This window comes from Lontra canadensis, unplaced genomic scaffold (assembly GCF_010015895.1).
Source record: "Lontra canadensis isolate GAN:19392208 unplaced genomic scaffold, GSC_riverotter_1.0 scaffold1, whole genome shotgun sequence".
Lineage (NCBI taxonomy): Eukaryota > Metazoa > Chordata > Mammalia > Carnivora > Mustelidae > Lontra > Lontra canadensis.
Window position 1 is genome coordinate 29,365,910 of NW_022630995.1, and position 18,185 is coordinate 29,384,094.

Sequence of the window (18,185 nt, forward strand, 5' to 3'; positions counted from 1 at the left end):
GGGGGAAGCAGGCTCCCTGCTGAACACAGAGCCCAATGCGGGGCTCGATCCCGAGACCCTGGGATCATGACCTGAGCTGAAGGCAGAGGCTTTAATCCACTGAGCCACCCAGGTGCTCCTTATGGCTTCTATTTCTCTGGAGAACCCTGACTGAAACAGGTTCATAAGAATTGTTCCCACCCCAGATTTTAGGTTACTCGTTATATACATCTAGAATCTAATTCTATTTTCTCTAGTGTATTATAAACTTTTTAAGGACTGGAAATTTTTTAACTTTTTATCCTTTGTAAGGTTTAGCTATCTGTGATTATTTAAGTTTGATGTTTTACTCTTTCAAGTTGTATATTGAATATTATAGAATAAATATCTAATAGGAAATACATGATTAAGTATAGTACATAAAATGAACACATGAAGTATTAAGACTTTCAGTTCAGCAATACATGGGATGGAGCTCTGTCTAGGTTCCAGAGTCAATTATTGGTAATTGGTAATTTTAGATAATTGTTTTCAAAAACTCTTCTAGATTTAGAATTTCCTATATATCGGAGGAATGCACATTCCCTGATGGTCAGAAAACACACTATTCCTTTCATTACATATGACTTACATTCTTTTTTCCCATTATGCCCTACATTTTACCACCTTTACTTCCTCCCCACTTTTATTATTTGACCCTGGCATGTATCTGAATTTCATATATCCTTCAGGGTTCAGGCTAAATACAACTTCTATCATAAAGTCTTCCTAAAGTTTCCTCTACTATTTCCATTTCTCTTTAACTGTACCTTTCCTAGGTTTTATTAATTTCTAATTTTTATTTTATATTTAGTGTATTCATAACAGGTAGAATCCACTTTCATCTTTGTAAACCCAGAATGACAAAGAAGTAACTTAAACACTGAAAAATATTTGTTAAAAAGTTAATTGATGAGTGCACATGATGCTATGTTCTTTTGGAAATTTCCATTTAGAGACATAAAACTTAAGATCCCAAAAGTTTGGTAACTGAACCCAGGATTCATGTCTACTTTTTAAATATCTCTCAGTGTTTTTCTGGATGAATTCAATGGTTTATACTGATAAATCATCTTTGTTCCTTATCTCTTTTTCTATTTGAAAAATAGAATAATACCAAGATTTTACTTACCATATTGTGTTAGTATCAAGAACCAGTGCTTTTATAATAACTGAGCAAAGCAGAACAGCCACCTATGAACTTTTACCACTAACGTGTTTGTACTGTGGGTTAGCTGTGCCTGTACCCTTTCTTTATATGTCCATAGCCTTAGTATCTAATGTACTCTAAGCCATTATTTGGCCCAGCATGCTATTTTGGGCACGGGAGTAGCTAGTTTAGGGAGAAATTAATGCCATGGTGTGAAGACCAGATCAGGATTAAACAAATTTCATTATGAGATTATGCACTTATCTTAATTCCTTAGGCAGGTCTGCATTTTGTGTAAAGTTTCTTCCATTAGTAGAAAGACAATAATATTGAATTAACTAGTTCTATTAAATGTGAGACATGTGCATGATTGCAAGTCTAACCATGTAGTAAGAAGACTATGGGACACACACATTCATCAACTATGTTGGATTTGATTGAGTTAGAAATCAAGATGACACATTTCTTCACCTTTATTCACTCATGCTGTTTTCTCAGCTAACTTGCAAGAAAACAAGTATCATAATGTACATTGGATCTTGAACGTTAAATGCCCTGGTCCTTATTGCAAAATGCTTATACTAGACGCTATGGTACTTATTGTCCTGTTTCATGTTTCCTTTGCTTATTTCTTATGCAGATAATTATAACCTCTAAAGAAGAACATGAGGAACAATAGCACAGTTTGATCATTTTCTGGAAGTTACACTAATACAAATGAGTAAATGAAATTGGATTTTTTGATTACATATAAAACAGCACAAACTTTAATGACCTTCTTATCTCAGTGAAGCACTTATTAAGGATTAGCAATTTAAAAGAGCTTGGAAGTATTAGCATCTGCAAAGGGTTTAGGAAAGTTGGATTATCAAGACACACGCTCTATATCTTTCTCTTCTTGGTCCTAGGTTGAGGGAATAATTATGGGTAGGAAAATTTTCCCTTTTCCTCCAAGACTCTCTGCTCAGAGTTTGCTCTGTAGAAATCACAACTCTTTCAATGGAGATTAACACTTTATCCACAGGTATTCTAAGAAAGATCCTATCAGCTGCTAAGCAGGATTCTACTTGCTAAACCCCACTCCTATACATGTTAGTTCCCTCTCAAGTGCAGCCTTTAATGCTCTTTTAGTTAGGAACAGGGCAGCCAAGCATACCTATCAGGTAGCATGATGTTCCTTTACCAACCAATGTTGGATCTTTGCCAAGACATAATCCTAGCAGTTATGTAAACCTCATCCTTTATCTTAAGCAGTTTCTACTTTTTGATTTCATACAAAAGTACAAAGTAATTCTGCCACATAAAGTTATTAAATACTCTTTTTAGGATCCACTGTAGAATGAGTATAAGGCTTCCTTCTATTTGCCTTTACTATTAAAACCAGAAAGCGTGTGACTAACAGAGGTTACATTGCTAGATTCTGAATGGTTTTTTAGATAAATTATGATTTATTTCAAAGCAAGGACATCTGGCCTGAGAAGCAGGACGTAAAAATAAAGGTTAAAGATAACTGTTGTAAAGCTGTCCAAGGATTTTCCACAAGATTCAGTGAGAAAGTTCACCAGTGATATTTTATGAGGGCACATTGGCCCACCTAAATGCATGTCCAATCCATTAATGTTACTAAATAAGATGATTAAGCATCTACAGAATAAGTATAGTTCATTATTATGTCTTATGCGATATGTTTTGCAGTATGATTCAGCTTGAATTATGAACAAGATTTTCAGCAAGTTGTTAGCAATGGAATGTATAGAGCATACCTGGTTGCAAAGTACCTTCAGCCTCTATTCCACAGCACAGTTTGATTCAGTGCCATTCCATACTAAGTTGGAAAGAACTAACTTTTAGTCATCTCTCTCCCTAAATTACTCTGGCAACCTCATGGCAATCAAGACTATTTCAGGAGGGGATCACGATGCAAGTGTTTTTGTGTTTAAGGACTTTATGTCATGTTCAATGACACATAGTAGAGGCTAAATATATGGAGAGATTACTGAATAATCACATATTACATTATAATATGGACGTATTATTCATAGTAGTTTATCTATATTGCTTAACCTCTTTATAAGCACACTTATACTCAACTGCATAATGTCTAGGGCTTTGTTGGATTTTAAATAATTATTAATATATATATGCATTTCCCAAACTGCAACACTGTTCAACCAAAACAGATAAGATGATGGTGTTTAAAGATACAAACTTGAAGTAAGTATTTACTACTGTTAATAATGCAGAAAGCAAAAAAAAAAAACTTTATTTGCAAAATAAGTATTTACTACTTATAAGTAGTAAGTAAGCCATGGAGAGCTAATGCACAGGAGAGATGAATATAGACAGTAATATATCATAATTATGTAATGTGATAAATATTGCTACAATGGCAATCAGACTACAGTATATAAATGTATCAAAGTAGCTTTATGTATGCTGTATGCTGTCCACCTTAAATTACATAATGTTACATGTCAAATTTATTCAATAAATAAAGAAAAAGAAAAAGAACAAAACACACAAAAGAAGGTTTTCCTTTCCAGTCTCTATTTCTTCTTTATTCCATTTTCTCCTATTCTAGTCATGTAAATTACAATTATAAATATCTTGCTTGGAAATTAGGATTTGACACCACTTCCCTATTAACAAGTTGACTCCAGTCTGTTTATTTATTATTTTCCTTACCTTTTTTCATTCATTTGTCAAACTCCCAATTATACTTCCATTTCTTACACTAAATATGTCCACCCATGTAATTGGTCAGTTGCTGGCATTGTATCAGGAGTGAGCAACCAATCTCTCCCACCAGAAATAACTTATATAATACCTCATAGTTTTCAACTTACTCTTTTATTTCTCTTAATATCAAAGTTATACACATATACTATAATCACTTTCCTCAATAGCATTGGTAATTACTGCATTCTTATCTATTAATTTTATTAAATCAAGTTTAATGCTTATAATATGGCAAGCATTTTGTCAGTGTATAAAAGTAGATAATACCTAATCACTTCCTCGAAGCTTCTCTCATTACCGCACAATTTCCTCTTTACAGTTACTTGCTGATAATGGGTACAGCCTGTGCTCTAATCCTGGCACCCATCAGCCCCACTAGGACCACCATTATATGTGGTTGTTGTGGATGTGGATTTGGGATTCAGTCTGTGGTGACTCAGTCTCCTTATCATCTGCTTATTTACCTCTGTGATGTGGGGAGAATTATTTTACTTCTGTATTGCTCAATAAATGTGATTTTATTTTATTTTTTTTAAAGATTTTATTTATTTATTTGAGAGAGAGACAGTGAGAGAGAGCATGAGTGAGGAGAAGGTCAGAGAGAGAAGCAGACTCCCCGTGGAGCTGGGAGCCCTATGCGGAACTCGATCCTGGGACTCCAGGATCATGACCTGAGCAGAAGGCAGTCGTCTAACCAATTGAGCCACCCAGGTGTCCCAAATGTGATTTTAAAATAAAGATGATAGCAATACTTATTTCACAGGGTTGCAAGTAAGGTTTTAAGGACGGGATATATGCAAAGTTCAACATAGTGCTTGGCATGTTATACCCATTTAATAAGGGTGTGTGTGTGTGTGTGTGTGTGTGTGTGTGTGATTTGTTTGAAATATTTGAAGACAGTGAATCCACATACTTGTAATTAATTTTTTGGATAAAAGACAATATAAGATCTTTTAGATAATTTGGTAAGCATTTGCATGTTGATTCTGTACTTATTTGTGATTTTTTAAAGCTTCAGCTCCACGTAAATATCACAAAATTAATATAATTGTTGACATTAAGATAATTTGTTTTTATATCAAGTGGCTATATCTCATGTATTGTAAAATCTTGAGTAAAATTTACAGTGTGACTGGGAAGCAGTTATGTAAGTAATATAAGTAATAACCTAGTTATTACTAGGAATTTTGGATTTTATTTATATGTCTCAGGTAAAAAATTAAAGAGAAAGGTTAAGATAATGCCATACTTTTCTTTTTTTTTTTTTTGAAAGGACTGAGTTTAAGAGTTATTTACTTACAGAAACTTTATAATGTAAAAATTTAAATGTCTGAAGAAAACATCTAGAATAGTGACTTTACTCTTATAGGTTGTTACCCTTCTTTTTATCTTTCAGGAATACACAATAGATATAATTTTTGCCCAAACCTGGTTTGACAGTCGTTTAAAATTCAACAGTACCATGAAAGTGCTTATGCTTAACAGCAACATGGTAGGGAAAATTTGGATTCCTGACACATTCTTCAGAAACTCAAGAAAATCTGATGCACATTGGATAACAACTCCTAATCGTCTACTTCGAATTTGGAATGATGGACGAGTTCTATATACTCTAAGGTAATATTATGGAAAAAAATGTAGTTGCTCTAATTTGTTTTCCATACTAATTAATACTTGATCAACTCACAAATTTTCCTTTTTCAGTTTTACAAAGAAAGAAATGTTGAGTTCCTTTCATACACTAAAATCTAAAATGGTGGAATATTTTGGAAACTTTCTTTTTTAAACTCAGAGTACCTGGTATATGAAAGGGACTAAAAGCAAAGGAAAAACAAAAAACAAAAAACACCTCTTGCTATCCTTCTCTTTTGAAACATAAGAGAATGTGGTGTGAACATTATGCGTTTTAATCCATAATGCAAATGGTTGACTGAGATTTTCTCTAGGAGCCAATCTTGCTATAAAATTCAATAATGTAGTAAAACATTCTTAAGAAAGGATTAAATGAAGATTCAAGTTTATTTGACTCATTGTCTTGAACATATCATCACATTCTTATCAAGAATCATCCTAATCTTATTAAGAATCATCCTTAATGGAAAGAAGTTTATGAAAATTTAATGGAAAACAATCACCATCCTTAACCATGTATGCTCTGTTAATTGCATGTGTGTGTTTGTTGTGATCCTGAAGTATAAAATTTAAACTGTAAACAGAAATTGTATAGTGGCATCTTAGTTGGCTGGAGAGGAAAATCTTAAAATTTTCTTACTTGTGAATGCTATAACATTACCACTTAAAACTTCGAAACATTACAATTATTATTATTTTCTAATATATCACAGTCTGTTATTAGAGACCAAAATAATTCTTGAAAATTAGACAAAAGATTTTTAATGCTTTAAACTATTTCCTATTATTTAATATTTACTTTTTTCATTTGAATAGATTGACAATTAATGCAGAATGTTACCTTCAGCTTCATAACTTTCCCATGGATGAACATTCCTGTCCACTGGAATTTTCAAGCTGTAAGTGACAAAATATGTAATCATTTTATAGAATTTTAGCCTTAGATTCTGTTTATTTAAAAGCATAAAATAGGGGTGCCTGGGTGGCTCAGTGGGTTAAAGCCTTTGCCTTCAGCTCAGGTCATGATCCCAAGGTCCTGGGATCAAGCCCCACATTGGGCTCTCTGCTCAGCAAGGAGCCTGCTTCCCCCTCTCTCTGCCTGCCTCTCTGCCTACTTGTGATCTCTGTCTGTCATATAATAAACTCTTTATAAAAAAAGTGTAAAATAAAATGAGATAAAATATAACATATAATTTTAAGAATTGTGGATTATGTTCGTCTCTCAAATAAAATAATTACAAATGACCTATTTTTCTTGCTTTTAAATTAAAAAGTGACAATAAATGCATAGTAATTGCATATTTTTAATTATATCATCTTAAAAACTTTGGGTTTATCCAAGTATCTTTTTCCTATTTGATTAAATAAAGTAGTCCTGAAGATAGGTTTGTGTTCAAATGTTTTAACACTGCTATGAATATAATATTGATTCAAATTTTATTCATCTCCCTGAGGCAAGATTTATCTTTATTACATTGGATTTTAAAATATGTTTCAAAGATTGGTTTGGTGAATAATATTTACTACATGAATAGCAAATCTTTGAGAAGACTTTAATGAATTGGAAAAGCCTAGGTAGAAATAAGCTTATTTTATTCAAAAGAAAGATTGAAACACAGAGAAATGATTAGAACTAAATAATTTGAATATAAAAAGTATTTTGTTCCAAGAAAATAATTATTATCTTTCTGTATGAATATCGATTTTATTTCATATTTACTCACATTTACTTATATTTTTATAAAAATGTTTTTCTAGATAATATATAATTGAACGAGTCTTGAAACCATGTAAAATGAGTTTAAAAAGTGTTATTGCCTATATCCACAAATTACTATTTTCATTCTATTGAAACTTGACTTTTTCATATATCACATTCTACTGTTTATTCACTATAGATTTTGTGTATTCATGAGTATTATCCTACTTAATCATTTATAAAATTCCCAATTATCTCTTGTTGTTTCTATTAATGATTGTCTTGACTTTTCTTAAGGATTTTTGTCTCATTAAAATGTCCTTTTAAATTTATAATCTATCTCACTGCTTTAATTTTCTAACATTAACTTCTCAATGAATAAAACACCCAAATCATAACAAAGACTTGATTAATCCAAGCACTCAAGGAATAGTTGAAATGCAAATATTTGAAAATGTAGTTATTATTATACTTGCCTCCTAGACACCATGACTAAATTCTTAGTGTGATAGTTCTTTGGCTTTGATTGTCATTGCTAGAAATTAATAATCTGCCCCTGTGAATGTAATTGGTTATCACTAACATAAACATAGTAATCATAGCTAACTTTTCAGGTATTCAACTCGGATCCAGCAGAGAATTAAGGTTTCTATACCTAATACTTCACAACAAATATATTCAAAAGATTTCAATACAACCCCATTTTAAAAGTCAACATCATGTAATTTAGAATAGTAAAATAACGAGCTATTTTTATTTGTGCCCATACTCCTATATACTATGACTATATTCTATTGCATTGATAAAGATAATCTTAAAAAGTACAAAATATGGAAAAGCAGAATGGTTAGAGCCCTATAAAACAAAAAGATGTGAAAAAAGAAAAGAGGGAACAGATTTTTAATAAGTTAGAGGAGAGATGTGCTATTTCATTGAATGGCTGATGAGGTGATCCTGGTACAAAATGATACAATGTTTTGGAAATGTTTTAAGTTGATAGTGAATTCTGTTCCTGTAATGTGATAGACCAATACTTTTGTTGAAAACAATTTAAAACTTTATGTTATTAAAAATCTTCTCAAAAACATGGAAGTGAAATCCCCAGGAAGATATTGAAGCATAAAAAATGAAGCCAGAAAGGTTATAGCCAATTTTGACCCAAGGACACTTGCCAAACAAGTAAATTTGAGCTGTGACTTTGACAGCCTTGTGGATTAGAGTTATAATAGAACATAATTTCTACATACAACTGGGTTACAAAGGCTGGACACTTAGGGTAACATGAAGAAGCATCCCCTTCTATATACACAGATGTGTATACACACACATACACACACAAAACCACTAATGTCTAAAAGAAAAGTTGACTCTGCAATCAGCAAACTAGGGTGAAGTAACTCCTTGAGAGGAGGTAATTGCAAACCCACACTCACATGAATTTGCAGCCCAAATTTCCTTCACTTGATTACCAAGGATTTTTCTGAAACGTGGCAGGAAAAAATTATTTTTTTTGAGAGAAGGCACCTCCACGCTAAGAAACTTCCAAGATGAAAAAACATTTTCAACACAAATAACAATGATCTTGTATTCAGGATATAAAACTAATTCAGACTGAAAAAGAGAGAGAGAGAGAGAGAGAGAAAACCCAATAAATGCATATGTGGTTCAACAAGCAGTTCTCCAAAGAGGAAACCTAAGAATCCAATAAACATATGAAAAAATTACTAGGTTTCATTCATAATCAGAAAAATGTAAAATAAAATATGCTTCCAAACCAGTAAAAATAGACTGTCCATATCAAGTTAAATGAGAATATGGACCCAAGTATACTTTCATACTCGGGCTGCTAAGAAAATTTATTGGTATACTCTTTATGAAAAGAAGGTTGGAACTGTCTCATAAATTATTACGAGATGATAGAAATTATATGTAACCCATGACCCTAGCTATTCCATACCTATATATATGCCAAAGAAATTTGCATGCATGAATTTTGTGAGTATGTATAGTAATGTTACTAGTAGTAATGTTAGTATTGACCAACAAGAAACATTATAGGTGTCTACACCAATAAAATAGATAAATTTGAGAACATCTTTATAATGGAAAAAATTTACTAAAGCTATATACTTCAACATGGGTGACTATTACAAATATTGTATCAAAATAAGTAAAATATAAAGTAATGCATCTAGTATGGCAACAATCTAGAACTCAAATAGAATGTAAAATAAACTATGGTTCAGAAACGCATATCAGAAAATCAATAACAGAAACACAACGGAAGGATTTCACAGAAATCAAGTTAGTGGTTACCTCTATTTATGAGATGGAATTTTATATCGGAGTGGACACATGAGTTTCCCTAGACACTAACATGATTCTATTTTTTTTTTTAGTTAAGTGGAGTTACATGGATTATCATTATTTAATCATTATATGATTTTTCAAACTATTTTATGCCATGTTTTATGCCATGATATACCTGTAATATAAAAATGAATTTGGAATGATGTTGGTATTGAAGCAGTAACAGATTTGAATCTTGGTAATCTATATATTTTTATTTTAATTTTTACCTAGATGGGTACCCTAAAAATGAAATTGAGTATAAGTGGAAAAAACCTTCTGTAGAAGTGGCTGATCCTAAATACTGGAGATTATATCAGTTTGCATTTGTAGGGTTACGGAACTCAACTGAAATTTCTCACACAATCTCTGGTAAGAAGGAAATGCCAATCAATGAATGATTTTTTATTTAAATCTGTAGGTTTGAATCTATACTTTTATATATTTTAATAGCAAAAATAAAACTTCTTTCTTCCAGGGGATTATGTTATCATGACAATTTTTTTTGACCTGAGCAGACGAATGGGATATTTCACTATTCAAACCTACATTCCATGTATCCTGACCGTTGTTCTTTCTTGGGTGTCTTTTTGGATCAATAAAGATGCAGTACCGGCAAGAACATCACTTGGTATGATATGAATATTATGCTATAGTATCATGGGACTGTTAAAATATTTTAGTGTGAAGAAAGTTCATCATTGAATATGTTATAATATTTCTCTACATTACAATCAAGCAAAAATTTACAAGTATTTTAGTGCTTTATAAAATGTTGAAATGACTATATGACAAATAAGCAGGAAGTAGAATCACAAAGAATTTAAAATTTTCCTGCTAATGGAGTTCAAAGGAAACATAAATACTCAGCAGGAATTAGTAAACAAAACCCATACATAATCCCTGAATCTCAATTTGGTGTATATTTTTAATCACTGTTCATCAAGATTTTATTTTATTTTTTAGCTCACCCACTGATAGCTAGCATTTATTGACCAATGTGTGTTTAAAAGGCTTTAAAATCCCCTGCTCTTACAATGGTGCTAATCAACAGTGAACTTTTCTAAAGGTCAAGTCACTGAAAGGGGCAAGAAACTTCTGGGCTTCTGTAATCTATAAAATGTGTAATTAGTCTATGAATATTTTGAGAGTTGTCTGCACAATAACACTGATTAAGAGGGTAATTTGTAATTCATACTTGAAAAAATAAACTTTTGGTTTCTTTCTTTAGCAATCAATTGTAATAATCAAAACCATATAAGAAAATGTGTCTAATTACTGTGTGTTTGTTTAAAAGAAAATAACTTCCATTTATGTACTGATATACAAAGATAACTTATTGATCAATTTCATTCCCAAGATCAGTGCAAGACATGAACCACACTACTGATAACTGTGTCTTAAAATATATAAACTTGGGACAGTCTGTTTTCAACAATAATGAGGTTTTCATGTGGTTTTTATGATAGCTCGTGAATAACTCCGTTTAATAAATACAGTAAAAAGCAAATCATATAGAAGTGGCAAGATAAAGCCTGAGGCACCCAGCTCTATATTTGAAGATGCAGTCCCTTGTGGGGTCTAAAGAGAAGTGTACTTACAGCTAGTGAATAAAATGAACTCAATGCCTGAGTTTTGTTTCCTATTTAAACTATTATTATTTCAAATTATTTTATGTTCCAACATAAATAATTATTTTAGATTCTTTGTATGATACTATGAGTATGACTTGAATATTATATTTTTGTTTTTAAACATTATTGTCATATTTTTCCCAAAGAAAATTTGAATAGATTATTTCTACCATGATATTTGTATGAAGCCAGAAACCATGCCATCTTATCTTCAAAGGGAATAGCCAGTTGTGGAATTGTATTGTTATATGAATTCATTTTTTTAATATTAGCATATCAACATTTAGATAAGTCATAGCCAGATCTGACTTGAAGAATATCTCTTACAGTTTTGGACCCTATGTATCTGGAGCTCAAAATTTTTTTAAGCAAGTATATGCACACAAATACAAACGTCCATATATATGTCATGGAACTACAATTTCCTGAGCTCATTTATTCCATGTTGTGTTTTAGCAAACATTTACCAAATTTTTTTTTTATGAAGCAGGCAGTGTTCTAAGTGCTTCAGTGTTAACAGTGAACAGTAGCTATAAAATCCCCATGTTCATAGCATTTATGTTTTAGTGGGGTGTGCAGGTAATGTACAAATATAAAGAGCATATAACATCAGTGAGTAATAAGGGCTATGAAAAGAAAGCAAAATAAATGGCAAGAGAATGGCAGGAGATTGTGCATGTGAATATGATGTTTGCTATTTTATCCTGTGGAGTCAGGCTACACCTCTTTGAGAAGGTAGCAGAGACCCAGTATAGCATGGGAGCTAGCTTGGTGGATATGTGGTAGAAAGATAGGTCAGACAGGGAGAACCACCAGGTCCTAAAATGGGATCTTCCCTGCCATCATGCTTGAAGGTCAGAAAAAAGACAGCTATGGCTAGAACTGACTGTAAAGAGAAAAATGAATTGGAGATATGGCTAACTGTTAGATCATGTAGGTTTAGTAGGTTACTTTATGGACTTTGGATTTTATTCTCAATGTGACATGTAGGATTTTGAGCAGGAAATATAAATAAATCAGCTTAATAACACAAAGATTTTCTTATTATCATGGATTCAAAGATATTTTAAGAGGAAATCCACCAATTTTTAAGCTAACACTGTGATAATAATTACTAAATTAAAGAAATGTCTGAAAGCTAAATTCTGCTCTAGTTTTCATTGTTTTATGAATAGGAATGTAATAGTATTTTAATAAAGTGAAATTTAATGCAGTCATTGATATTGAAATCAAAACACACATTATCTTTAAGTGTTTTCTTTAGTAAATTGGGACGTAAGTATGGAAGCCAGGAATACATTTGGAAATCTACTTTTGTCTGACTCTGACAATGTTATGATTTAGTAAGTTACCAGGAAAAAAAGTGCATTAGGTGAGGAAGAAGAAAGACTTGTTTATTCATGGAAATCATTTAGCAGTTACCATATGCCTAGCCTTTATCGTTTTGGTTTAAAAATAATTGAAGCAAAAATTGTCAGAGATAATAGGGAAAAAAGAAATCTATAATCATATTTGGATATTTTAACATCCTTTTTCATCACTGATAGAAAAAATACATGGAAGAAAATCAATGAAAATGTAGAAAATCTGAATGAAATTATCAACTACTTGACCTGATTGATATTTATAGAAGACTACACCTAACTACAGAATATATCATATTTTCAAGTTCATATGGAGCATTAACCCAGATCTCAATAAAATTTAAAAAACCAAAATTTTCCAGAGTATATTTTTCTGACCATAATGGAAGTAAATTAAAAATTAATATAAGTAGGAGCACTTGGGTTGCTCAAGCCATTGAGTATTTGACTCTTGATTTTGGGTTATGTCACAATCTCAGGATTGTGGCACCCATGCCCCAAGTCAGGCTTCGTGGTGGGGGCATGGAGCCTGCTTGGGATTTTCCTGATGCCTCCATCTCTCTCAATCTTTCTCTCTTGCCCCTTTCTAAAAATTAAAAAAAAATTATTAATATAAATAATATAGATAATAATGGCCTTATCTAGTTGGAAATTTTAAAATGACAATTTAGATAACCCTTGGGTCAAACTGGAAATTAGAAAATATTCCTAAATTTCAAGTAATTAGAATTTAATATATAAATAATTGTGAGATACAACTAAAACATTGCTCAGAGGGGAAATTATAGCTTTACAATGCTAATATTAGAAAGGAAGATATAAAATTAATATTCTAAGTATCCACCTTAAAATCTAATAAATAAAATAAATATCTTATGTATAAATGTATTATAAGAACTAAGCAAGATATTTCTGTGTCAATTTTTTAGATGAAAGGCACAGAGGAGTTAAGAAACTTCCTTAAGGTCACAGAGCTGATAGATAAGAGTCAGAATTTTTTTTTTAATTTTATTTTTTATAAACATATATTTTTTTCCCCAGGGGTACATGTCTGTGAATCGCCAGGTTTACACACTTCACAGCACTTACCATAGCACATACCCTCCCCAATGTCCATAACCCCACCCCCCTCTCCCAACCCCCTTCCCCCCAGCAACCCTCAGTTTGTTTTGTGAGATTAAGAGTCACTTATGGTTTATCTCCCTCCCAATCCCATCTTGCTAAATGAAGAAAGAGTCAGAATTTGAACCTAAACTTGCCACCATGACTCCCAATACATCATACCCCTGTCTTCACTTTTTTTTCAATCCTACGTGATGATACAAGTAAAAAGACAAGTGCGTAAGAGGAATTATTAGGGCATGTTTCAAAGGAGACATGAGGATAAAGGTAGTATTGCCTTCATTATATTAAAAAGACCCTTTCTATTTTTTTTTCATCATTGATGTTGCCACGGTATAAATATTTGGCCAAATTATGAAGAGTTTTGCATGACATTAAATACTTTTTGAAAAGTACATAATTCCATTCATGGAGCTATATTTGGTGGACATAGAATGAGAATTACAGCAGTTTAAGTAAGGAGAGATGTGTCCTGTACAGCTGTGAGTTAGGGGTATCAAGATTAGCAATTGTAAGAACCATAAGAAAGCCAACACTAAAGAGAAACAAGGACATACACAGAGATACATACACAGGGATGAGGGCCAGGGAGATACCCAATTTATATGTTGGATTCTTTAAAATATAAAGATTTTCCCTGTGCTTTTTTTAGCCATTGACATAAGCTAGCCAGTATTTTTTGCTTAAACTTTGAGATTTTAAAAAAATAGTGCTAATTCAAGTTATTGCATATGGAAACACTGTACTAGTTTAGATTAATTTTAACTATGTGTGGTAGAAAACCTCAAATCACTGTAGCTTATTAGGTAGAAGAGTGTTTTTCATGTGAGAAGTCCAGAGGTATGTAGTCAAAAGGTGACTTCAGGGTGAGGGGCTCAGTTTCCTTTCAGTTTTCTGCTGGTGTTGTGGATGATTTTAATTCTCATGATTATATAATGTTCTAAGATGGCTGTTGGTGCCCTGGCCATTGCATTTCATGGAGAAAGCTATGAGGAAGAAGGAAAGACAGGCATTTTCCATCTCTTTAATGCCATCTTTTATTTTTATTTAAATACAATTGACATTATATTAGTTCTAGGAGTACAACCTAATGTTTCAATATTTGTATATGTTGCAAAATGACCAGCACCATAAGTCTAGTTAACATACATAGTCACAAAATTTATTTTCTTGTGATGAGAACTTTGGAAATCTACTCTCAGAAACTTGTAAATATACAACACAGTCTTATTAACTATAATCACCATGCTTTTTGCATTACCTCCCCATGACTTATCTACTTTACAATTGGAAATTTGAAACTTTTGATGCCCTTTTTGCATTTTTAATGCCATCTGTTGGACACTGTTTACACTCTTGACTTAATTATCCTTGGCTAGATCTCAGCCTGTGTCCACACACAGCTGAGCAAAGGTGGCAAAGAAGTTCTTCTATTCATCTTCATACCAGCTAAAAATTGGACAGTCTCTTGCTATGAAGAATGGAAAAATGAGTGTGCAGAGTCAGCAACTTGTAGTCTACAAATTTAGATGATTAAAACTCATTGCAGACACAAAGATCACATCGAAAGTAAGGTAGCTATGGTTACCAATCATTTTTTCTGTAAATCACAGGTAATCATATTCTTTTGTTTCCATTGTTTCTTTCTACTCCCAACATTGCCAAATCAGATGGAAGAATAAAAATGGGTTGCTATGTTTTATTTTGTATCTTCCCCCTCCCTCCACAGGTATCACTACAGTTCTGACTATGACAACTCTGAGCACAATCGCCAGGAAGTCCTTACCTAAGGTTTCTTATGTGACTGCGATGGATCTCTTTGTTTCTGTTTGTTTCATTTTTGTTTTTGCAGCCTTGATGGAATATGGCACTTTGCATTATTTTACCAGCAACAAAAAAGTAAAGACTACTAGAGACAAAAAGCTAAAGAATAAAAGCTCGGTATGTTAAAAATCTCTATTTTTATAAACAGCAACTTACTATTCGAAATACTGTTTTGAGTACTCATGTTATACTCGCTTAGACTAATAGGGATTCTTGAGATACTCTAACAAAAGCCAAATCCCATTAAGATGAAACTGGAGTTTTCTTTCTTTCTCTCCTTCCTTCCTTCCTTCCTTTTTTATGTTATGTTAGTCACCATATAGTACATCATTAGATTTGATGTTGTGTTCTGAGATTCATTGTTTGCATATAACACCCAATGCTCCATGCGATACATGCCCTCTTTAATACCCATTGTTTGCATGTAACACCTGGTGTTCCATGCAATACATGCCCTCACCAGGCCAAACCATCGCCCCAACACCATCCCCTCTGAAACCCTCAGTTTGTTTTTGAAGTCCACAGTCTCTCATGGTTCATCTCCCCCTCCAATTTTTCCCCTTCATTTTCCCCTTCCTCTTCCTAATGTCTTCCCTGTTATTCCTTATGTTCCACAAATAAGTGGAACCATATGATAATTGACTTTCTCTGCTTGACTTGTTTTACTCAGCATAAGATTTTAATGACTATTCTGTCATTGCCCACCAGGAAAAATATATATTAATACTTCCCCTTAGAAAAGACTCTTGGGTCCCCTTTCAAAGAGTGGTTTCTTACGCCGTGATTTTTTCCTCAATGGTAGATTCTTTGTACCTGAAAAAATTATTTAAGATCTCTCTTTGATTCTATTTTGTTTCTTAGGATTTGGGTACTAACAACAGGTGGCCCAAAAAATTGCTTCATTTTTAGAGTTAAAGAACCTTCTTTAATGTTAGTATTCAGCTGTGTTTGAAAGTCATAACTAAAAAGTGTTTTTGGTTTGTATGTATTTCTGTGCCCTTACTCCCCCTTCCCTATCCTATATCTACTTCAACATGTATAACATCAAATTGATATATTAGAATTGGTTCTATTAATTCTAAGATACTTAAGTGTTGGGTGATCGACTATAAATTCTTATCTAATGGCAATTACAACAACCTTAAAATAATATCCAACACTTCCTGAGTATACCAGGTGTTTTACCTGCATGATTTCATTTATGCTCTTATGAGTACAAGTTCAGTAATTTGCACAAAGACAGTCTGAGGAAGTGGAAAATCCAAGACTCATACCCAGGCCTTTTCTGGTGCCTGAAGTTTGTAATCCTTCCTTTATATTCCTGTTCTCATAAGACTCAGAAAAGCAAACATCTGTTTTTCCAATATTGACCAAAATGGCACTTTATTGATGATTCCAGCAAATGTTTTCAAAGCAGATTTGTTCCCAAATACCTAAATAAATGAGAACTATATACAACAGCTATGCTTGAGTGGCAAGCTTGTAAGCCTACCATAGAGCGTATATAATAAAGCATGGAATTTTCCTTATTATCTCCTAATTTAGTAAGTTCTAGGATGTGATGCTTTTCATCCCTCCTCCCATTTTTCATTAATTTCTTTATAAAACTTTGACATATTCCTAAATTATATTTTACTTTCCATGTTATATTCCAAGGACCAAACCCTATGTGCATTAGCTTTTGGTTTCCCAGAGTATTCCAAGAGAACAGGGCACATTGCTGGTAGTACACATTTGAGAACTTATATTGCAGAATTAGCCTGTGACTCTCTCAGTTTATCCTATTTTAGCTTATCTGTGGGACATATTGTAGCCCCTGAAGGGACAAACCGTCTGAGGGCAATGATGTCAATTTGAATATCCATTTGCTACATTTTTAAGTAAATAAAAATGCAGGTTTTCTACTGTTTTCCTTTAATCAAAGCAAAGTACCCTCCCTGAATTTTCCATTTCATTATCTACTCATCCATAGCTATGCTCAATCGCTACTTTGAAAATTTTACTTCTAGAAATTGTGAATAAAATTAGGAAATCTACAAGCTCACATAGATTCTCTGATTTCATTCTAGGAATATATAATGTACATACTATTAATATATTATCAAAGATACTCAACCAAGTGTCTATTCTGGGACTATAGCTAATCAGTTTGACTGTCACATTTACTCAGAGACCTTAAACATTGGAGTGCAAAACTTAAAATTATGATGTTTTTAATCTTTCATTCACCAAATATTTATTAAGGACACCCATGTCCTACGCAATGTTCTAGAATAGTTATTTAAGAAAAAAAGTTACATTAAGTATTTAAAATTTAGCATCAAGCCCAGGAAGCAAACAGTAAAGATTAAAAAATATGGAATAAAAAATAAATATGAACTTTGAAAAACTAAATTTCAAAAATCCAAGTTAAATTGGTACATATAACCAACTACCTGGGTACAAAAAAATATTTTCTTTAGAGCCAAAATGAAGTTCTATAGTCTTTCCTTTCTGTTCAGTTATGTGATTTATGAGTTCTTTAAATTCTAAATCACGTTTTGATTGAAAAACTGAAATCAGTAATCAAATCTGACTCCCTGCTTGGTTCAGTGTTCAGCCATCTGGTCTTGTTAATCAAGTAAATCAGAATGCACTTTTACGAAGAATAAACA

The 18,185-nt window shown here is 32.4% G+C and overlaps 1 protein-coding gene across 2 annotated transcripts in view; it reads left to right on the forward strand.

Moving 5' to 3' along the window:
- Positions 1-18,185, forward strand: part of GABRG1 (gamma-aminobutyric acid type A receptor subunit gamma1) — a 67,388-nt gene that overhangs the window by 41,412 nt on the left and 7,791 nt on the right. The window contains exons 4-8 of one of the 2 annotated variants that reach the window (XM_032852481.1): positions 5,304-5,524; positions 6,356-6,438; positions 9,822-9,959; positions 10,066-10,218; positions 15,560-15,648. In XM_032852481.1, coding sequence (XP_032708372.1) covers positions 5,304-5,524; positions 6,356-6,438; positions 9,822-9,959; positions 10,066-10,218; positions 15,560-15,648 — 684 coding nt within the window. Of the gene's footprint in view, positions 1-5,303; positions 5,525-6,355; positions 6,439-9,821; positions 9,960-10,065; positions 10,219-15,436; positions 15,649-18,185 lie in introns of both variants that reach the window. The other variant, XM_032852471.1, reaches the window with a different exon arrangement.